Source organism: Dasypus novemcinctus, chromosome 6, assembly GCF_030445035.2.
Source record: "Dasypus novemcinctus isolate mDasNov1 chromosome 6, mDasNov1.1.hap2, whole genome shotgun sequence".
In the NCBI taxonomy this organism is placed as follows: domain Eukaryota; kingdom Metazoa; phylum Chordata; class Mammalia; order Cingulata; family Dasypodidae; genus Dasypus; species Dasypus novemcinctus.
The window spans coordinates 5,018,052-5,040,141 of NC_080678.1; the positions used below are offsets into that span (position 1 = coordinate 5,018,052).

At 57.0% G+C, this 22,090-nt stretch overlaps 1 protein-coding gene and 1 pseudogene across 2 annotated transcripts in view; both read right to left on the reverse strand.

The window, feature by feature from the left end:
* Positions 1-7,362: 7,362 nt before the first annotated feature.
* On the reverse strand, positions 7,363-8,306 carry LOC101410623 (small ribosomal subunit protein uS2 pseudogene; annotated as a pseudogene).
* A 1,000-nt stretch (positions 8,307-9,306) lies between these two features.
* The window catches only part of LRRC27 (leucine rich repeat containing 27), a 45,478-nt gene continuing 32,694 nt past the window's right edge, over positions 9,307-22,090 (reverse strand). For both annotated transcript variants that reach the window (XM_012524747.4, XM_004447434.4), the window contains exons 10-12: positions 16,454-16,572; positions 13,776-13,902; positions 9,307-9,710 (exon numbers count right to left, since the gene is read on the reverse strand). In XM_012524747.4, coding sequence (XP_012380201.2) covers positions 9,537-9,710; positions 13,776-13,902; positions 16,454-16,572 — 420 coding nt within the window. In that variant the 3' untranslated portion in view covers positions 9,307-9,536. The remainder of the gene's footprint in view (positions 9,711-13,775; positions 13,903-16,453; positions 16,573-22,090) is intronic.

The window sequence follows — 22,090 nt, forward strand, 5'->3', positions numbered from 1 at the left end:
CATCACCATCACCATCACCACCACCACCATCTCCACTATGACCATCACCACCACCACCACCACCATTACCACCATCACACCACCACCACCATCTCCACCATCATCATCACCTTCATCGTTACTAGCACTACTATCACCACCACCACCTCACCATCACCACCATCATCACTACCATCACCACTATCACCACCGTGATCACCTTCATCACCATCATCACCATCACAATTACCACCACCATCTCGGTCACCATGACCTCCATCCCATCATCACCCACTAGCTGGACCATCAATGGGAACCTCAAGGCTCTCCTGCCTCAAGGTCCCGGGGCCCAGCAAGGTCAGAGCTGTGCTGGAGAAGCAACCCTGTGTCCAGCTCCCCCGTGAGGGTAACTGCCCAGGCCGGTGGAGGTGCTAAGAGCCCTGGCGGGGGCGGCGCTCCCCAGGCAGATGACCGGCAGAAGCTGTGCCCTTCTGCGTCCGTGGCAGGGAGCCGAGGCGGCACGCCTGGCAGGGGGCTCTCAGCAGCAGCTGTGAACGCCTTCCACGTCTACAGCAGGGGCCGTGCAGCTGCAGGCGTCTGAGCAGGGACCTTTTCAGGAGGGGGTTAGTGGATGAGGCATCACAAAGGTGGATGTCCTAAAATGGAAACTGACTCTCACGCTCTGGAGGTCAGGAGGCCAACATCCACCTCCTGGGCTGAAGTCAGGGTGCCAGGGGACTGCGCTCCCTCAGGAGGCTCCCGGGAGGATGGGCCTGGCCCCCCAGGGCTTGCGGCCGCCCCCTCCCGCTCTGCCTCTGGGCTTGCCATGCCTCGTCCTCTCCTCGGTCGCCCTGTCGCCCTCCTGTAAGCCTATGTGTCCTGCATTTCGGGCTCACCCGGGTCAGGTCCCCCGTGCAGGGCCTTCGTGAATCACACCTCTTGGCATAGAAGGTAACAGTCACAGGTTCCAGGGTCTGGGCCTGGCATCTTTGGGGTGCGGGCATTTTGCAACCTACCACAGGTAGGGAATCTCGTCCCAAAAGAGTCGCTTTCATGTCAGAACAAGTGCTGTGTGGCTCGTCCCGACCTAAACCAGGGGTGCTTCCTCCTTAGAAAAGTCTTTTCTCCATAGCTGGGAAACAGCTGGAGCACCCAAGGGTGCGGGGTGCTGGGAAGGAACGGGCAGCGACAGCCCCTCCTGGACTCCAGGAGGCCATCCCAGGCGTTCCGGGGCGCCTCCCAGCTGCTGTGTTTCTCCTGGTCTGCTTACCCCGATGTGTGAGCGCTGCTGGGAGGAGGCGTCTCACACACCTTCATGCAGGCGACCGGGCCGGGAGCTCTTAAGGGGCAGGGACTGAGCAAGCCAAGCGCTCCCGCGAGCCTCCACGCGAAGAGGCAGAAGGGAAGGTGTCCGTGCTGGAGCAGGATTCCTACAGCCTGCGTGTGCACCCTGAGCAGACACGGGCGGGAGAAACGCAGGCCTGTGGGCTGTGAGGCACGAAGAGCGGCCGCGTCCGCCGGGAGCCAGGGGTGGGCCAGCGAGGTCGAGAGGCCTGGCCTGGCTCAGCCTGGGGTGCAGCGGCACCTGGACACACTGAAATAACTGAAGTCCAGGTGCTGGGGCGCATGTCTTCTCTGATGGCTTCGTGTCGCCGGAGGGCAGACTGAGGGCCAGCTGGACAGAGCTCAGCCCGCACCTCCCAGGGGCGCTGGGGGATGAGCTGGGCCCACCCAGCTGGCCAGCTGAGTCTCCTCCCAGCTCCCACAGCCAGGCCCCCCCCACCCTCCCGACGGTGACATGTCAGCAGCGACTCAGAGCCACGAGAGGTCACGTAACTGGACAAACGCCCTCGGGTCCCCTGCTGGGGGCTGCCCAGCCTCTGGGAAGTTGTCTTTTGAACCTGAACGCCCTGTCAAGCCTCGCGCTGGGGGTGCGGCTTTGTTTGCCCTGATGGTCCAGACTTGGCCGCTCTGAGTTACCGCACACCTGGGTGGACACCCGGAGAACACGAGGTGGGCGGGCGGGCGGGGCCGCAGCGGTCCCCAGGGAAGGGCGCTGTGCCCCTCGCCCCAGCCGAGGCGCAGTCCTCCTCGCAAGCCCTCGGGGTCCAGGGCTGGGTGGGTGAGAAGGGTGGGCTGAACTGTGGGCGACAGCCCCCGGCTCCTTCCCGTGCACCCTGCTCCTGCACTCCCGCCCCTGCCAGAGGTGCTGCCGGCCCGCCCCGCCGCCCAGGAGGAAGTGGGGCCCACGGCTGCGCGGGGAGGGCTTTACCCATCGGCCCCGCTCCCCGCGGCCATGCCCTGAGCCCAGCGCCAGCTCCTCTCGGCCGAGCACACACCTTCTGTGCGCCGCAGCCCACGGCAGCACCTGGCCTGCACACGCCCTGTGCGCTTCACCACCTGGCCAGGGGCAGGAGTCCAGGGCCCAGCACCCCCTCCGCCGCCCCCTCCCCACGCCCTCCACAAAGCCAGCAGGGGCCCAAGCCCACCTGGAGCCCACCCCATGGACACCTGGGGACAGCATGTCCTGGGGAGGACCCTAGGTGCCACCGGGCCGCAGGGTGGGCGCTGCCCGGGGAGGGGGGCAGGGCGCTCGCCACGGTGCTCGTCCTGGGTGCAGGCCTGGGAGGGGACAGGCCGTTTCCCACGGGACTGCCGCGCCTGCCCCCGCCACCCAGGCTGGTGCTCGGCCCCTGCTGCGCCAGCTCAGCCCTCTGGGTGTTCCCAGGTCTTTCTCAAGGCTTTGCCTCCCTTGCCCTTCCCAAGGCAGCGGGTGTAGAGAGGTCCCAGAGGCTCAGCACCCACAGATCCGGGAAGCCGGGCACATGCAGGGCCCTTGGCAAGACGGCAGGGCCGAGAGCAGACAGGAGCCCGGCTGCGCGGGCCCACACCACCCAGCTCCCGGGATCCAGCGGGGAGAGGAGCGCCGGGCAGGGCATCCGCACGTGGCCCGACTAGGAGGAGCACCGAGTGGGCTGGTGGCGAGGGGCCAGGGCTCCCAGGACTGTCCTTGCCACTCCTGAGCATACCTGAGAGCAGGTCCTCTCTAAGTCCCTCCCCCGCCAGGTGAAAACACCCTCAACGGCCTCCGGGCCCCGGGGACTCTTGTTTCCCTGAAATGGCCCTGGCAGCGCCAGGCCAGGGTGGTGCAGGGTGAGCAGGGGACCCTGGGCCGAAGGCATCGCTCTGCTCTGGTGTGTGTGGGCAATAAGTGGACGAGCGGCATCAGGAGCAGCCAGCACACGGGGCCCACGTCTCCAAGCCCACTGCAGCCCAAGCCGTGGGACAAGGGCTCCCAGCACCGTGGACAAGGGCCTGGAGTGCCGTGGACAAGGGCCCGGAGCGCCGTGGACAAGGGCCCGGAGCGCCGTGGACAAGGGCCCGGAGCGCTGTGGACAAGGGCCCCCAGCACCATGGACAAGGGCCCGGAGCACTGTGGACAAGGGCCCCCAGCACCGTGGACAAGGGCCCCCAGCACCGTGGACAAGGGCCCGGAGCACCGTGGACAAGGGCCCCCAGCACCGTGGACAAGGGCCCGGAGCGCCGTGGACAAGGGCCCGGAGCGCCGTGGACAAGGGCCCGGAATGTCGAGCCCTTCCAGCAGGCCCCCCCCCCCCACATTCCTGCAGCCCCTCTGCCTGCCAAGTCTCTCTTTGAGCCCCCAGGAAGGCTGAGCCCTTGGCGGGCCCCCCCCCCCCCGCAGTCCTCCTCCGCCATCTCAGCAGGCCTCCAGGACGCAGGACCCCGCGTCCCTTTGCGAGGTTCAGCATCAGTGAAGAGACCAACCTCCCCCGCCCAGGTCGGCACGGGGCCGGGAGAGGCAGGCAAAGACCTGCCAGCGATTGCCATGGAGACGGCAGCCGAGGTTGACGGCGGCCGCCAGCCACCTACGCCCCACACCAAGACGGCGCCCAGTGGGCGCAATGCAGCCACGGCGGAGGCGGCGGCGTAAACCCGCGCCAGCGCGCTGGGTCCCACGAGACCAGGAGACGGAGAGCCACGACCCTGAACCTGAGGCACGCAGCCAGGGGTCTCGGTGCTGCCACGCCACGTGGTCCACCGCGGTCACCTAAGGCACCTCCAGTCATGACAAAAGGTGGGGCGAATACCTGCCGCTCCAAAGCAAAACTCTTATCTCAAAAGCCAAAAAGGAAATAAGAACTGATTTGTAGCCTATCAACCAAATAACAGTCACACAGTCTACTTCAGCCAAAGCACAGCTCAGAGGAGCAGGCAAAACTTCAATTCCTCTGTTACAAATGAGAGCATGAAGGTAGCTGAGCAATTCCTCAAGAAGTCCTAAAAAGGCAATAAAATAAATGTGAAGAAAGTCAGGGGAGAGAACACGTGAGAACAGCGGAAACAAGTGCGCCAGAGCCTGGCAGAGCGGATTAGCCGCTGAGCTGGCAGCAGCAAGCTGGGAGCTCAACACTGGGCAGCCCACGGGGAATGGGGCGAGGAGGCGGGGAGTGGGTCCTCTCCACTGACCACTGGTCGTGGCAGCCGGGCCTGAGGCCAATGAGCCGAGCAAGGCCTGGTGGGCCCTGGGAAGCTGTCCACCTGTGCCTCCGAGAGTGGATGTGGAGACAACGCTCGGGTCGGAAGCCCAGAGACCCGGCGAACACAGGCCTCACCCGCCAGTAAGGGGCCCAGAGGCCTGGCGTGGGCAGAGGCGCAGTGAGCAGGGCAAGGGCGAGCCTGCCCGGCGGCCATGGCTGTGGCAAGTGTGGAAGGGACGCCACGGGAAGACGCCTGGAGCAGAGGGCCGCCCTGGAAGGGACGTTCAAGGGAGCGTGGGGCTGGCAGCACTGCCATAGGCATGGCCCGCCGGCCTGGCCGCAGGAGGAGGTAGCCGCAGCTCCAGTGTCACCCCCGCTCGCGGTCCTGCAGAGCAGAGGAAGTGGAGCTGTGTGAGCCCGTGCGGGGCCTCGTGGACGCCCGGAAGCTTCCACGCAGCACTCCGCCATGCCAGCAGCCTGGAGCCCTGCTGGAGGGGTGGCAGGTGGGGCCTGGCCTCCCCCGGACAGTGGTGGACCCTCCGGCCGCGCCCCCCCAGGCGGCGCAGAGAGCAGCCCCCCAGCAGAGCCCACCCCGAGAATCAGGAGCGAGAAGAAAGTGACCCTGATGGAGGCCACTAAGGGGTTGGTTTCGCTGCAGCCCCTAACAGGGTAGCGAGCGGGAGGTGAGACCCTGCGGAGCACAGAAGGCCTCGGGGAGGGCGGGAGTGCAGGCGCTGGGCAGTGGGGAGCATGGAGAGCCACCAACAGCTAATTTTCAAAAGTTATTAGGGCAATATTTGTCACATTACGAGGGAAAGTTAGCAACAGAATGAAGTACGGGGAATTTCTAACGAGGAAAAGGAAAATGCGGCAAGTGGCAACCTGATCAAACCTGCAAAACAGTAAGTACAGAGGAAGGTGGAAGGAATAAAATATCAGTCGTCATGTTATATGCTAATAAAGTGGTTTTTCTATTAGCTGTTTTTTGGGTTTTTTTTTGTTAACACAATCTGGCAATCTTTGACTTTTACATATACACTGTTTATAAGAAAAACGTTTAAAGCTATTTTTTGAAAAGACTGAAATGAATGGAATTCGGCTTCTGGGCACGATGAGCAGCTACTGCTCCTGCAGCACTGGAAAGAGGAGCAGGTAACTCTCAGAGAGGCCTCTGCAGCGCTGTGGGGGCAGAGGCAGGCCGAGGCCGCTGGCCACCGCCCTCGCTGGGGCACACTGAGGACTGGGCTCCCCTAGTGGGGGACCCAGCTAGGGCCAGTGGGGCCTGGTGTGGGGCCTGGGGCCTGGGGCACCCAGAGGCAGGGCGGCCCCGGCCCACGTGCTGAGTGCTGGTGCCAGCAAGGCACGCCGAGGCCGTCCTGGAGGGGGCGGGACTTCATGCCCTTCCAAGGTGGGGAAGGGCTCCCCTGGGGGAAGGGGGCTTTCCTGCGGGGGGGCGCTCCCTTGGGGGAGGAGCCTGCGGCAACAGCACGGGTGTCGCCCTCGAGACCTGGGCGGCAGGGGAAAGCCAAGTGCACGTGCGGGTGCAGCCCAGGCCAGCCCAGTGCTGCTGGGGCGGAGGGGCAAAATCTTCACCCCATTTGCCAGCCTAGCAGAGACACGGCCAGGCCACTTAGGGAGAAAGAACATTTTCTTCTGTCTCTGTGTTTACAGATACACAATGTGTCCTATATTTTTATGCAATATGAAATTTCTTTAAAATAAATAAATGAATACATAAAAATAAAAGAGGCCCTATGTCCCAGGAAAAAACACACAATATCTGACATAAAACCAAAAATACAAGATAAGTATAATACATTATAGAAAATAGAGGAAAAGAAATACAAAATGGAGGAAGAGATGGAGAATTTCAACAGAAAACTGGTATCCATAAAAAAAGAACCAAGTAGATATTCTAGACCTGAAACTGTAGTATCTGAAAGTAAAAATCTCATTGGAAATGAAAATTTTATACAAAAAGTCATTATGATTACTATGTTAAAAGATCTTGTGGAAAAGGTCATCAGCATGCATGAACAGAATTTCAGCAGAGATGGAAATTATTTTTTTTTAATTTAAATGAAAGCATGTTTCTTCTATGCATTATAGTAGATTTATCTAAATCCCAAATTTTATTCCTTTTATTCCTATAATAAAGCCTGAATTTTTAAATGATAAAAAAGTCATTGGATGGGATTAATAATCATCAGAACACAGGGTTAGTAAATTCAAAGCCATGGTATACAGGAAGTACAGAAAAAAATAAAGAGCAGAAAGGAATACAGAAGTACAGAAAGGAATAAAGAACGGAAAGAACAAAGGAATGAGAAAATATGCAGGGCACAGTCACATAGTTTAACCTATATAAAACTGGAGTCCCAGAAGGAGAGATGGGAAAAGATGTATCATGCAAACACTAACCAAACAGAAGTGGTGTGCTATGAAAATAGCAGACCAAATATATTTTAAGGCAAGACATACAAAATTGAGATAAAGAGAAATATTTCCTAATGAAAAAATAGTTGATTCAATAATAAGAAAAAAAATCCTAATTTTGCAGGTGACTAATAGCATAGTATCAAAATATATACAGAAAAAAATATTACTAAAAGGAGAAATATACAAGTCCACAATCATAGCTGGAGAGTTTAACATACCACCGTCAGTAATGAAGAGAACACACTTACACAAACCCATAAGGACAGAGAAGATCTGAGCAACTTAGTTAATCAACCTGACTGAACTGACGCGTGAAACACTGTATTTGGCCACCATGGGATACATTCTTCTCAAGTGTGCATGGAATGCTTACCAAAATAAGTGGTATGGTAGGCCTTAAAGCAACACATTGCAGAAGAATGGATTGTACAGAATATGATTTTTTTTTTTTAATTATAGAAACCACGTTTATTTTCTGGCACCCTCGCTTCCACTTCCTGTGGGAGCCTGCGGCAGAACAGCTCAGGACCTCTCAGTGGTGGTCCCCACCCACTCGGTGGCCTGAGCGGTGGGAGCTGCAGACCAGTCTTCAGTGGCAGGCTGCGCGCTCCAGTCTTCAGGAGGGAACTGCTGAATGGGCACGGAGGGCACCTGCACGCCCTCAGACCAGTCCGCCACCTCGGGCTGAGCAGCAGTGAACTCAGGAGCAGGCGCCGTCCATTCGCCCTGGAACTCCTCCTTGGTCACAGCCTGCTCAGCAGCGGCCTGCTCTTCCTTCTCAATCTCTTCGGGACCCTGTAGAAGTAGAGGTCAGGCATGACCTCCCACGGGTGCTCCCGGGAGATGGTGCCACGCATGCGCAGGACTTCCCGGGCCAGCATCCACCTCATCAGACCCACCGAGCTAGCGCCCTTGTTGTTGCACGGGATGGCGATGTCCACGTAGCGCAGAGGAGAGTCTGTGTTGCACAGGGCAATGGTGGGCAGGTTGACATAGGACGCCTCTGTGAGAGGCTGGCGGCCAGCCCTGGGATCGGTCACCAGCAGGAGATGTGGCTCTCCTCGGAAGGCTGCCTGGATCTGGTGGTGAGGGTTCCAGGAGTGAAGCGCCCAGCAGTAGGGGTAGCTCCGGTGGCGGCAGCAAGCTTCAGCATAGCCCGCTGGCCAGTGTTCCTAGAGGATATGACGCTGACGCCGGCAGGGTTTTCAGTGGCAACGATGGCGCCAGCCGCCAGCAGCAGCTTCTCCCAGGTCCTCTTCAGGTTCATGATGTAGATGCCGTCGCTTTTCCTTTTGTAGAATATGATTTCTGATCAACCACCAGCTGAGCCACATGGCTACGGCTGCACCCCACAGCCGGGCAGACCTCAGAAGTCAAACTGCTCCCCATTCCTGATCTCATAAGCTGCATGAGATCAAAGACGCTTGCTGTTCTAAGCTGCCAAGTTTGGGATAATTTGTTATGTAGCAATAGATAACTAATACATCCTTCTTGCTTCTTGAGTTGTAAGGTTAGATTATGGATTTTACTTTTTTCCCCCTAATGCATGCATTTAAAAGTGATAAACGTATCTCTAAGCATGAATTAAGCCCAAATAAAGTAGAAGGAAGGAAACGTAAAGAGCAGAAATTAGCAAAATTGAAACATACAAAATAAGAGAAAATTAACAAAGATTGATTTTTTGAAAAGATTAGCAAAAATTGATAAATTGCGAGACTGACCAATATCAAGAATGAAAAAAGGGGACAATATTAAAGATTCAAAAGACATTGAAAAAGAAAACATGAACTTTATGCTAATAAATTTGACAACTTAGATTAAATGAAATGGAAACACTGATTAAAAAACATAATTTACCGAAGTTGACACAAAAAGAAACAGAAAATCTGAATAGTCCTACCTCTGTTAAAGAATCAAGTCAAAGACGTTTTTTAAGATGAAGCCCTTATTTAACTTCCCCTCATACATTAAATGCAAGAGATTAAGTCCCAGGGAGCCTGAACCCCTGTGCGATAGGGGCTGATCCACGATGGGAAGGTCTAGGGACCTCCCGGGCAGAGGCGTGTGTGAGCTGGATTCCACCGTCCCGTGTGCAAGGCAAGTAGCCAATGACCTAGAAAGGTCGAGGCCAGAGCAGAGCAGCACTGCTGGGCAGAGGAGAGGGCCAGTGCTCACCTGCAGCCCCTTTGGCTAAAGATATAATTGTCAGGACTTCTGACTTGGCAAGGAACCCAGCAAATTAGCCTCATCTTCCTCTACTAAAATAAATAAGTAAATAAAAGCTACAATGACATTGGTGAGGAGGGCTTCAAAGGGTGGGGGAGAGGGAAAGAGGCGGGTGCTGACACTCAAACGTTCTTGGCAAAAGCAAGAAGAAGTGACGACGATGTGGCTGATGTAATCTTTTAATGCAGCTTTAATCTTTCACAGTCTCAAAAAAAGCAACATTCCATGTACTGTAAAACAATAGACTGTCCATGAAGTAAGTCAGAAGAACAACTCTGAATCCTAATACCCCTCTCCACCCCAAAAGAGATGACATCTGAGAAAGAAAACAAAATACTAAACTAATTTTTCATGGTTGAAGACGTTTCTGCCAGTAAAAGTGACATTTTGTCCTTAGTATTTGTAAACATTTTCAGATTCATAATATTTTGTTTTAAAAAATATATTTTGAGGCTGTGATGCAGGTAGGTGAAGCGGAAGGTTTCCAGCTGGAGCTGTGAATTGATGATTTCTGTTCAAGTTGGATCCCAATTTTAGTTTCATGACTTCATCCTGTAGCCTTTTGGCCTTTTAGGAGGAAAAGAGGGAGATGAAAGTTAGCAGGGCTCGCAGGACTTGGCACCTGGCCAGCTCCCCAGCACAGACAGACTCCTCGTGGAGGCCAGTGGCGCTTCCAGCCCTTGCGCCCTGGAGCCAGGGTGTCGGGCCGTGGAGGGGGCCAGGCTTCCCTGTCCCGAGGGGCTCCTAGGACCACTGCCCCTCGGCATCTGCGCACTGAGCACAGCAGCGTCCAGGCAGGCCTGCCCCTGGCCAGCTGCAAGGACACCGAGCTCTTGGTGTAGGTACGTGGGGTGCCCCCGGGGGTATGCACACACGGCCACCTGAATAAACGCCAGTCGAATGGACGAGTGGAGTGGAGAGTCAGGGACACTGCTGCTGATAAACGCAAGGCTGGCGCCAGCCCCAGGAAATTCCTGGCAAAACCTCAGCCCAGGCGCATCGCGCCCGGGACTCCCACCTGCCCTGAGAGGTGGGCAAGGCCACAGCTGCTGCCTACGTGGAAGGGACACGGAACTGCAGTCCAGCGGTTTCCGTGGAGGCCAAGAGCAGGTTTCTTGCTCAGAGTCCCCTGCTCCACGCCAACGTGCTGGGCCAGCCGGAGGTGGAGATGAGGCACCTCAGGAGGGGAGGCTGCTGCAGGGGCCAGCGCGCTCGGAGCTAGTGGCCAGAGTGCCGAGCCCCCCTTACCCCCAAGGAGGGGTGCCCCAGTCCTTGGCCCTCCCACCTCTGCCACCACACCCGTCCCAGGTGTGGTACCTTGTTCTATTTCTCTAGTGCCCTGGGGGGAGGTACAGGGAGTCAGCTGGCCGTGCAAGGTGGGGAGGGGGGTCCAGGGATCTAAGCCAGCCTTGCACAGACTTTCAGCCAATCCCCCTATTTTAAGTTTCTTGTTCCTGTGGGTTGGGGGTTCTGTGGAATGAGCCTTTTTTCTTCTTGGCATATCTCTCAACAGGCTCTTACATTTCACCACTAGGTGGCCTGTCTTCCAAAATCAGGCTGGACTTCGTATGTGTGAGGATAAAGTCTCAAGCTCTGTATGCATAAGGACACAGGTTCCATATGCGTAAGGACACAGGCTCTGTATGCGTAAGGACACAGGTTCTGTATGCATGAGGACACAGGCTCTGTATGTGTGAAGACACAGGTTCAGTTGCTGTAACAAGGTGCAGATGAGGGCAACTGAAACCAGGTGGAATGGCTTCTGAGAGGGCAACTCCAGGTGTTGGAGACTTTAACTCTCTTGCCTTCCTCAACAGGGGGCTTTTGTCCCATGGTCAGGGCTGGCTGCTCCAGGTCCGCCATCAGGCTTTCATTCCAGCGAGGACGGGTGGAGGGGAGAACAAGTAAGGGCACGCCCCTTCCTTCAGGGCGAGGCTCAGCAGCCTCACCCCATCTTCCACCCACACCCCATCAAAACCTCCTCTAGCTGCAAGGGGACTGGCCGGGGGCCTCGGCTGGCAGCCTGTGCCCAGTGAAAACTCGGGGATCATCAGGCGAGAGGAGAGGCAGAGCCCACCTCCTGGCGCAGTCTCCTCGCACGCTATCCTAGGGGTCTGTCATTTGTTTCCTGTCCTGTCACTGGTGGGGTTTCGGCAGGTGAAGGTCAACTTAGTGCAGAGCTGACCCTGTGTGGCAGGGAAGGCAAACCGGCCTCTAGCGCCTCCTCCTCTCGTCGGGGCTCTCGTGGGCTCCCTCACCCAGTGCTCCGGGTCCTTGACACCCCTCTGCCCTGCTCCCTGCCTGACACGAGCTCCTGGCCCAGAGCCCCTCACCCCCACGCCTGTCCCCTCACCCCCACGCCCGCCCCTCACCCCCACGCCTGCCCCTCACCCCCACACCTGTCCCCGTCCCCTCACCCCCACGCCTGTCCCCTCACCCCGCCTGTCCCCTCACCCCCACGCCCATCCCTTCACCTGCACCATCATCTCCCTCACCAAAGTGTATGCTTCTTGGACAAGTAAGCTGCATCTCGTCCAATGGGCGCCCACCTTGGCTGCAGCGGGGCAGCTGCCCCGACCTCAGGCTATGGGGCCCTGTGGGTGACTCAGGCCTGCGCAGCCACGCGGGCCAGCGCTTCACCACCTGCAGGTGAGCAGGTGACAGGTGACGGGTGAACTGTCCTCCCCTCAGAGCACAGGCCCCGGGCCCCGCTGTGGTGAGGAGCCGCTGGACCCCCAGAGCCCTTCTGAGTGGAGCAGCTCTGCCTCTTGGAGACAGAAGGAAAGACCCCAAGAGGCAGCCAGCGTGCTCACCCCACAGAAGGCAGGGACTCACACGCAAGCCGCTGTGAAGTGGCCCTCTCGCAGGAACGTGCACACCTGTAACCACCAAGCGGAAAGAGCACGGCCTTGGACTGGTGACGGGAGGAAAGACCATTTCAAAGGGGCCTCGCGGGGACTCAGGCCTCAGAAGCCAAGCTTCAGAAAACCAGTTATAATTAACATGGACTTTTTAAGAGAAATAAAACAGAACACAACCCAGCGCTCTGGGGCATGTGGGCCCTGGGCGCGGTCCTGGCTGGTGGCCGGGCAGCCCCTCGCCGGCCATCTCTGCCCCGGCCCTGAGCCTGCCTTTCCCACCGTGCTCACGGGCAAATGGGTAGCCAGGCTTGCGGAGCGCCACGTGCTTGCCAAGAACTTCTCTTGTGCCGACTCTGCACAGCAGCTGACGTCACAGCCACTGGGCAGCCCCAGTGCCCCAAGGGCAGCAGAGTCCGTGGAAGCACGTGGCAGCATCTCCCCACAACCAGCTTCCTCGAGGCAGGCCTGGCAGTGGCCAAAGTGCACCCTGAAAGGTGAACCCTGCTCTTCCCGCGGCGCTCCCAGGGCCAGGACAGGGCGAGGGCGTGGAAGGCGAGGAAGGAGCCACCGCCCGGTGTGAGACGCAGGGGGCCAGCCCCGCACAGCACAGGGCGCCCCGCCTGCCCGGCAGGGCCGGGAAGCCCACCTCCCAGACCTCAGCACCCGGCGCTGCTGAGTGACACCCAGGGAAGCGTGACATGGACGCTCTGCAGCCGCGGAGACGGGAGCTAAGGCTAAGCAGCTATCAGCTCGCGGCGGCACAGGCTGCGGATCAGGCCGAGGGGCCTGGCTAGGCGCCCACCGCTTGCGGCCTGACATCACCTCCCACCTGTGAAATGGGGGTGCTGCCACCCCCCCGACGAGGGGGCTGAGGAAGTCAGCAAGTCCAGTGTTCCTGTTTTCTGATGGTGGCCGCCAGGCTGCCCCTGCCTCGGAAGGGTCCACGGAGCGCAGGAGGGCACGGAGAACCCTTCCACAGGCCTCGGGTCACCACCCAGGCTGCTGGGCCCAGAAAGAGCAGCATCTGGAAGCCCTGGGAGCCCGGGTGCCACGGGTGCCGCGTCGCCCCTAAGCCCACATGGCAGGTGGAGGGCGAGCGGGCGCTCTCAGGAGGCAGGTGAGCCCTCCCTGGATGGAAGGAAGAGCACCCGAGTGGCCAGCGGCGCCGGAACAGGGGCCTCGCCGGGCCCCATGAGGGCTGCCAGGCTGCGGCACGGCGGCGGGAGCCTGGGAGCAGGCGGGCGACAGATTCCCGGGTCCTCAGCCCTGTCCCCAGGTGGGTGGCGCCTCCCCCGGGCAGGAGGGGCGCCTGCCTGACCCTGGTGGCCCTCGGGACCCTGGACCTCCCGGGTTCGCAGTGCGGGCTTCACGCTCAGCTGCGGAATGGGGGCACGCTGCCACTGCTGGCTCGACCAAGGACAGGGACCCACGTCCTCAGCTCAGGGTCCAGGCAGAGCGCCCAAGGGGGGCCACCCCCAAACAGCTGCCTTCCCGCCCGACCCCTGTCCAGGCAGCAGCACCTGCACCCCTGGCCACCCACCCCCACCGTGGCCGTCCGCGGCCACACCTACTACCAACCACACCTTGGCCACGCCATTTCCCACCCACACCCTTTCCCACCTGCACCCTGACCCTCCCCCTGGCCACACCCATCCCAAAGACCCTGTCCTCGGCAATTCCGGGCTTCAGTGGTTACCAGACACACGGCCCACGGCCCCCCAACTTTAGAGCAGGTGCTGAGGAGACGCGGGGCCCCAGAGCCCAGACTCACGACTTCCAAATCCTGCTCTGCCTGCCGGATCTCTTCGAGGGGCGCGGTGCCCCCAAACCTTCTCCTCTCATGCATTTGCTGTATGTGCTGTTTTATCCTGTCTTCTAGATCCCCCTCTCGGAAGGTGCTGGAAAACACAGGGCAATGAGGAAACGCTCCATTAGCCCTCCTAGTTTGACAGTGGAGAGCAGGCAAGTCCTGCCTTCCCGGGACCCCGCCATGCTCCCGAGGACCCAGACCCCCGCGTCGCCACCCGCAGCGCCTGGGCACCTCCTCATCACCGGAGACGCTCTGGACCCAGCGCCAGGCTCTAAAAACAACAAACTCGCTGGACAGACTCCATCTTTAGGACCTGCAGTTTTGTTCACATGAGAAAGAGCATGTCTTCGTTTGCATATGAAATATACAGTTTCAATAAGTCCTTCAACCGAGGGACAGAATACTACTTCCGATTAAGAGCTGCAGGCACGTTTGCTCTGCTGGTGTGGGGCGCGCGGCAGGAGGGGCCAGGACGCCAGTGCCCAGTGCAGGGGGCGGAGGGTGCGGCCAGGCAGCCTCGTGCGGGGCGCAGCCTGGGGTCGGGGCGAGAGCCAGCGAGGCGCACTGGGCAGATGACCCCCAGTTGCCCATGAGCTGTCCCCTGCCAGCCCAGGGCCCTCCCTGAAGAGGCCACGCCCAGCAGCCGGGTTGTGTCTGCCCCGTTTGCTTTACAAAACAGGCTGGAGGCAGCACTGGCGCCCCTCGAGCCGGCGAAGGCAAGGTGCACAGCTCTGAGAGCTGGCCTCCTGGTTCTGGGTGGAATACGGCCGTGAAGGTGGCACCCGTGGCCAGCCTGGGCTTTCAGAGGCCACGAAGATGCAGGTGGTTGGCTCAAAGCCACTGCCACCGGGCTGTGCAGTTAATTTAACCTGATGTCCCGCACTATGTTCCCAAATATCCTCGGCATCTAGGAAGAACGAATTTTCCATTCCCCCTTTTTACCCACATCTCATACCAAGACGGCCGTCCCCAAGCCCCTCAACTGCACGAGTCCCCAGGGCACACTGAGGCAGGTCACTGCCGAGCACTGCGTGGGTGGGCATGGCCAGCGGCCCTGGAGCAGGCATGGGGAGCAGGCACGTTACGACCCGTTCCGAGTGCCTTCTGGCTCCTGAGCCCGGCCAGGAAAGCATGCCAGGCAGGAGTGGGCAGCGCCATGGCCTCGAGGAGGCTTCCCCGCGGGCTGGAAGTGTGCGTGAGCCGCCGCGGATATGCCTGGAGAGGCTCGGCTCTGAGCTGCTCCTCCGTGGCCAGTATCTAGGACCACTGAGGCAGGAGGCAGCACTGAGCAGCCCACGCCTGCACGGGGATGCAGGAGGCCGAGGAGCAGCCCCTGCCCACGCAGCTCAAGGCGCTGGCAGGCAGGACCCCAGAGCAGCACCTCCTTTGCTCCAACGGTTAGGAAGTAGACACCCAGAGCTTCCAAATTAGCGAGGAAGCACCTGGACAGGATCTGGGCGATGTGCTGCTCAGATGGCACGAGGCCTAGCTGCCATGCGAGGGCGTGGTGGCAGGTGGGCACCGCTGCCTGGATGCCACCTGATGAGTGGGCACAGGTGGGAGTGGCAGCCGCCGCCTCGACACGCAGGCCAGAGGCCTGGAGGCGACGGCGACACAGCCCACGGGGCCACCCTCGCTTCTGCTGGAGGCGACAGTGACACAGCCCACGGGGCCACCCTCGCTTCTGCTGGAGGTGATGGCGACACAGCCCACGGGGCCACCCTTGCTCCTGCAGCTGCACAGAAGCCCAAGGTAAGAGCAGGGCAGGTGGCCCAGGATGCCAACCTGGAGATCAGCAGCCAGCAGAAAAGGGGGAGCACTGCCTGGAACTGGAGGCCACATGTATAATGTCACCCAAGCGTTTCCCCGGCAAAGGGAGGGACAAAGCAGCCTGGACACATAGCCCAGGTGCCAGGTGTGCTGTGAAAGCCGGGCCTGGGGGCCCGGCAGTAGCTGGGGGCCGGGCCTGGGGGAGCTGCCAGCAGCCGGGAGCAGGGTCTGGGGGGCCGGCAGCAGCCGGCACGAGATAATCAGGGAAGGGGCTGTGAATGACCATGGTAGGAGCTGGGGAAGTGCCTGCCCCCCAACACCTCCAGGGAGATGCTGCAGAGGTTCTAGGTCAGCTGGCGATAAACTCAGTAACGGTTGGCACACTGGTTTGAATAATGTCCCCCAAAATTCCTGTTCAACCAGCACCTTAGAATCTGACCTTATAAGGAAACAGGGTCTTTGCAGACATAATTTTAGGTGAGGTCATAATGAGTTGGTGGCCCCAAGTCCGGTGGTTGACTTGCAAGACCTTACAAGAAAAAAAACAGACACACAGACCTGCAGACCACAGAGGACAGACAAGGGCCTGGGAAGGGCTGGCCAGCACCCGGAGGACCTTCCCCTAGAGCCCCCAAGGGACGAGGCCCTGCCAGCACCTTGATTTTGGACTCATGGCCCCTGGAGCTGTGAGAGGACCCCTCTCTGTTGCCCGAAGACCCCCTGTGCGGTGCCTTTCCTCAGCAGCTCTAGGACACTAACCCAGGGGGCTTCAGAAAGTCCCGAGGGCGGTGTGGACCTGAGCAGCAGGCCAGCCAGCAGGCGCACCCGTTGGGCGGGGGCCGAGCCCCGGGATGAAACCAGCCACCTACCTCGCTTCTCGACTTGCTTGCGATGCCTTCTCTTTGCTCTGTCTTGTTTTTCCAGACGAATTCACCGGTATTTTCTTATTCTCTATCAGATCCGTGGCAAAGGGGATCTTTGATGCCACCTGGGAAGATGCAACAGGATGTCTTAGGAATCCAAGAAAGCAATGCTTTGCTCACAGAGCGCACCTGCCGGGCTCGCGCACGGCTCATGGGCATCGGCCACGGCCATCAGGACTGTCCACCTCAGGGCTCCCTGGACTGCTCTGCGGGAGCCTCCACCTGCTTGCATCCCCAGGGCCCAGGCGAGAGGGGGCGCTGCTGAGCGTGGGACACAGGGCCAGCTCCGAGGGCGACTGCGGACCCCGGGTGCCAGCCCCTGGAAATTCTGCCAGCACACAGTTCTAGAAGAGGCCCAAGCCTCCCTGACAGATGAGAGAGCCACGCGAACACATTAGAGCCAACGCATACCTGGCAAAAAAGCGAACAAAGCAGAAGCAGTCCTGTGGCTAAAAGCCCACGTTATGAACCCACTGTCCTGAAGCAGGGACAGTGCACTGGCACAATTCTGAAAACGCACGAGGAGTTCAGTGCTGATAAAGTCCCCGCGGCTGCCAGTGGGGACACGTGCCTTCCACGCGTGCTGAGCAGAGCCTCGCCCGCCCCCCTCACCAGCCCTGCGCGCCTGCCCCCGCCCCAGCCGCTCCTGCTCACTCCCACGAGCTCAGGGGCCAGGGGAACCAGCTGGCAAGTCAACAGCCAGCCCCTTCCATCTTCACGTCTCCTTTAAGTGGCATTTTCTCAGCCTGTGCCGTCGGAGTGGGGCCTGGCTACAGGCCAACACTGTCTGCTGGACATGACCAGTGGCCAGGAAGGGCGGGCGTGACAGGAGGTGAGCAGGAGAGAACACGTAAAGGGGACACACTTGGCAGGTCACTAATGGTGACTTTGAAAGCACAACAAACCCCTTACGACTGAGAAGTTACAGCACTGGAGAGCCGGCTCCGAGGCGCTCCCGACTCCCCAGCCTTCGGCCAGGACCTCCTCCACGCCCGGGGCCGAGGCCCCAGTGTCCAGCCTGGGTCTCCACAGGACCTGCTGGGAGCGCTGTCCTGCCCCCGCCCGGCCGCAGCGCTGGCCCACGCCCGGGGTCCTCCTGCCCAGCACTCGCTCGGCACGCAGCTCTGTGTCTGGCTCAGTTTCCTTCCTAGAACCTCTGGTCCCGCTCCCACCTCCCTCACCCACTCGCCTCTCTGCTTGGAGACCCGGCCGGCCCCGAGCAGCCTCTGCGCTCACAGCCTCTGCGCCCCTGTCCAGGAGGCCTTGCCTTGCCAAGACCCCCACTGTCCGGGCTACTGGGGGGTCCAGTCCAAACAGGAAGTGCCCACGAGTTTGCCCCATGGCGCCTGCCGCACCATGAAGCCCACGATGTGCCCCTCCACGCATGCCCCGGGAGCGCCGCCTGCCTCTGCTTCCTGCCCTATCCCACGTCCTCTCGCTCCAGCCCCTACCATAGCAACCAGCTTCCTGCAGTGCCCTCTGCCCTCCCCCTGCCAGCCCGGAGTGTTTCTGAGCACGTGGTGAAGATGCCGGTGCAATCTGGTGCCCTGGGCCGAGACTCTAGGCTGGGCATTATTCTGTAAACTGCCTTAAATCATTCTTAGAATGAAAATGAATATACAAACCTTAAAAACAAAACGAAACAACAAAACACGTGGAAAAAAGCAAACATTGCATGCAAAAGGACTGCCAAATTTTCCAAGACCATCAAGCTGTATCTCCCAAGGAGAGTGCTAAAAGTCAGCCACAACCTTTGAATGGCACGCTCTTCACAGATTCATCCAATTAAAGGCAGTTTTTAAACTTCTGCTTGAAAACATCACCATCCATGGCATCCCCTCATCATCCAAGGTTGCAAAGGCTCCTATCTTCACTTACCTGCAAAATCTGCCCAGGGGCAGGGAAGGAAGACGAGCCTTCAGCAACCCTGCCTACAGAGCTACCGAGCACCTTCCAGGAGGGACAGGGCTGGAGGCACCACAGCGACAGCCCGTTGCGGAGCTGAAGCGGCCTCCAGGGCTGCCCCTCGCAGCACAGTGGTGGAGCGGGGGAGCCCGGATGCACGGGGTGTGGGGGGCCCCCGATTCTAACCAGGGCCAGCGGGGGGCAGTGTCCTGCTACTCCAGGTGTGGCGTGCAAACTGCGCTGACAAGGTGAGTCGAGAAACAGAGAGCAGGTGCTTGGCTGCTTACAGCAATCTGGCCCTCGAGCAAGCGATCGTTTTGTTAGTAATTCATTTGTGTTGTATCTTATGAAGGTATTGGTCCACGACAGACTGAAAACTGGAAACAAAGCAGCTGGCTCTTCACCACAGAAAGCTGGAGTGCTCCCTCCCCGAGGGCCTTGCGCTCCACGCTAGGAGGGCCTGTGGGGGTTCCTGTTGAGGGGAGGGTTTGGTGATGGGGCTGGGGGGCAGTGAGAGTGAGAGATGAGGTGAGGGCTGTGTGCACCTGGGTGTCTAGCCAGGAGGAGCCCCTCGACCTCAGGTTTCAGAGACTGGGAGGCAGAGGGGCCTTCAGAGCTGCCCCGCTGCCCGACCCGGCCCCGCTCAGAGGCGGACCCTGGCAGCCAGCTTCAGCCTGCCTGGCGCCACGCTGCACCGGGTGCTCGGAAACGCTGCCGGGAAGTTCTAAACAACTCCTTGGGCAAGCGGTTTACAGTTGGCTGTAAATACTGTTTCAGGAAATACACTTTCCACTGAAAATTACAGCAGGACTTCCATTCTGAGCAGGATGTAGTGGGTGAGGGCAGGCCACACCCCCATTGTGCTGGAGAAAGCCAGACACATTCTAAAACAAAACAATAAGACCTGTCTATAAAGGCATTAAGACCTGCAGAACAGGTAAGGACTGGGTTCACTCCAACTCCAGAGACTGAGGACAGTTTTCCCAGGGGAGCAGATCATCGCCTCCAGCTGTTTCTTTCTCTAGGGGAATTTGGTAGTTCTAGGCACAGCTGTCGACTTGCCAGACAGGGTCCTCTGCTAAGCGAGAAGGATGCCAGCAAAGCTTTTAGCAGCCGCGTGGGGTGGGGGGTGCATCAGCCCGGAAGCTCGAGGGGATTCCCAATGCAAAGCCCTCTTCTCCAAGGGACACCAGCTGAGCACGGGAGTCGTGCAGGAGGCTGCGAGGCCTCCAAACACAGAGCAAGGCCTGCCTGGTCTTACAGTGCTCAGGACGCAGGTACACACGAGCCTCCCCCAGAGTTCTGACGGTACACGGGTGTGAGACGACGCTGAGCTGAGACTTTAGAGGGCTCTCAGTCAGAGGTCCTGATAAGACACACAGCAGAACAGCATAAAAAGAGGTCAACTGAGGCTAAAGCACAACAGAACATGATCCACAAACAAAACAATTACATCAATAAGGACACAGAAGTCATAAAAAGGGGCCAAACAAAAATAGTGGGGTTGAAGACCACAATAACTGAAATTAGAAATTCCCTAATTAGGGGCTCAACAGCAGACTGGAGCTGGAAGAAGAAAGAATCAGTGAACTCAGAGATTAGACAATCAGAATTATTCAGACTGAGGAGCAGAAAGAAAAAAAGAATGGAGAAAAGCGAGCAGAGCCTAAGAGAGCTGCAGGACACCATCAAGTACACCAAATCATGCATGACAGGGTTCCCAACGGGAGAAGAAAGAGGGAAAATGGTGAAGGACTAATCAAAGAAAAAATACAGAAAATGTCCCAAACTTAATGGAAGACATGAAGATTTATGTCCATAAAGCTCTAAACCCCAAAGAGGATACTCAGATGCATGTGTATGCCCATTAAAATCAAACTGTCAAACATCAAAGACAAAAAGGGCCTCTTGAAAACTGCAAGAGAGAAGCAATGTGTCATGTACAAGAGAGCCTCCATAAGACTAAATGCTAATTTCTCATCAGAGAAACCATGGAGGCAAGAGGGCAGTGGGACTAAATATTTAATTGCCAACCAAGAATTTTACATCCAGCAAAACTGTCTTTCAACAATGAGGGAGAGATGAAGACGTTTCCAAATCAGCAAGAGCTGAGGGAGTTCATCACCACTAGACCTGCCTACCGGCAATGCTAGAGAGAGCTCTTCAGACTGAAGGGAAAGGACACAGACTGTGGGTCAGAGTGGAATGAAATAACAAAGACCTCCAGGAAAGGCAGCCATATGGGTAACAATAAATGTCAGTACTCTTGTAGTATGTTTTTAGCATGCAACTCCACTCTTCAGTAAACCAGATGCCAAGACATCAACAAAAAATTACAATTCACACCAAGAAACAAGAAGCTATGGCCCAGTTAAAGGAACAAGATAAGCCTCCAGATGACGTAAAGGAGTTGAGACAACTAATCATAGGTGTTCAAAAAAATCTCCTTAATAAATTCAACGAGATGGCTAAAGTGATTAAGGATAATTAAGAAGACATTGAATGATCGCAAAGAAGAACTTGAAAGCATACATAGAAAAATAGCAGATCTTAAGGGAATGAAAGGTGCAATAAATGAAATTTAAAAAACACTGGAATCATATAATAGCAGAATTGAGGAGGCAGAAGAAAGGATTGATGAGCTTGAAGAAGTGGCCTCTGAAAGTGAACACACAAAAGAACAGATGAAGAAAAGAATGGAAACAATTAAACAAGGTCTCAGAGAACTAAATGACAGCAAAAGATGTGCAAACATATGTGTGATGGGTGTCCCAGAAGGAAAAGAGAAGGGAAAAGGAGCAAAAGAAATATTTGAAGAAATAATGGTAGAACATTTCCCATTGAAGAACATAGATATCCATGTCCAAGAAGCACAACGTACTCCCATCCAAAAAAAATCAGAATAGACCAACTCCAAGACACATATTGATCACAATGTCAAATGCCAAAAACAAAGAGAATTCTGAGAACAGCAAGAGAAAGCAATGCGTAATATATAAGCGATATCCAATAAGAAAAAGTGCTGATTTCTCACCAAAAACCATGGTAGCAAGACGACAGCGGTATGATATATTTAAGATACTGCAAGAGAAGAACTTCCAGCCAAGAATCTTATATCCAGCAAGACTGTCTTTCAAAAATGGGGGTGAGTTTAGAATATTCACAGATAAACAGAAACTGAAAGAATTTCTAACCAGGAGACCAGATTTTCAGGAAATACTAATGGGTGTGCTAGAGCCCAAAAAGAAAAGACAGGAGAGAGAGGCCTGGAAAAGAGTCTGGAAATAAAGATTATATCAATAAAAGTAATTAAAGGTGTCAAAAGAGTGGTAAAAATAAAATATGACAGATAAAGCCCAAATGTCAGGAATAAATTTAACCAACAATGTAAAGCATTTGTAATCAGAAAATTGTAACTCATTTATTAAAAGAAATTAAAAAGTCCTAAATAACTGGAAGAACATTCCATGCTCATGTATTGGAAAACTAAATATCATTAAGATGTCAATTCTACTCAAACTGATATACACATTTAATGCAATCCCAATAAAAATTCCACCAGCTGGGTCCTGAGCCTCAGCAGTTGCAACTCCTACCATCTGGTTCATTGTACTTACCCAGGTCAGCTAACAGGGAGGTGAAGATGGTCAACCACCACACCAGGGAATCAAGAGTCCC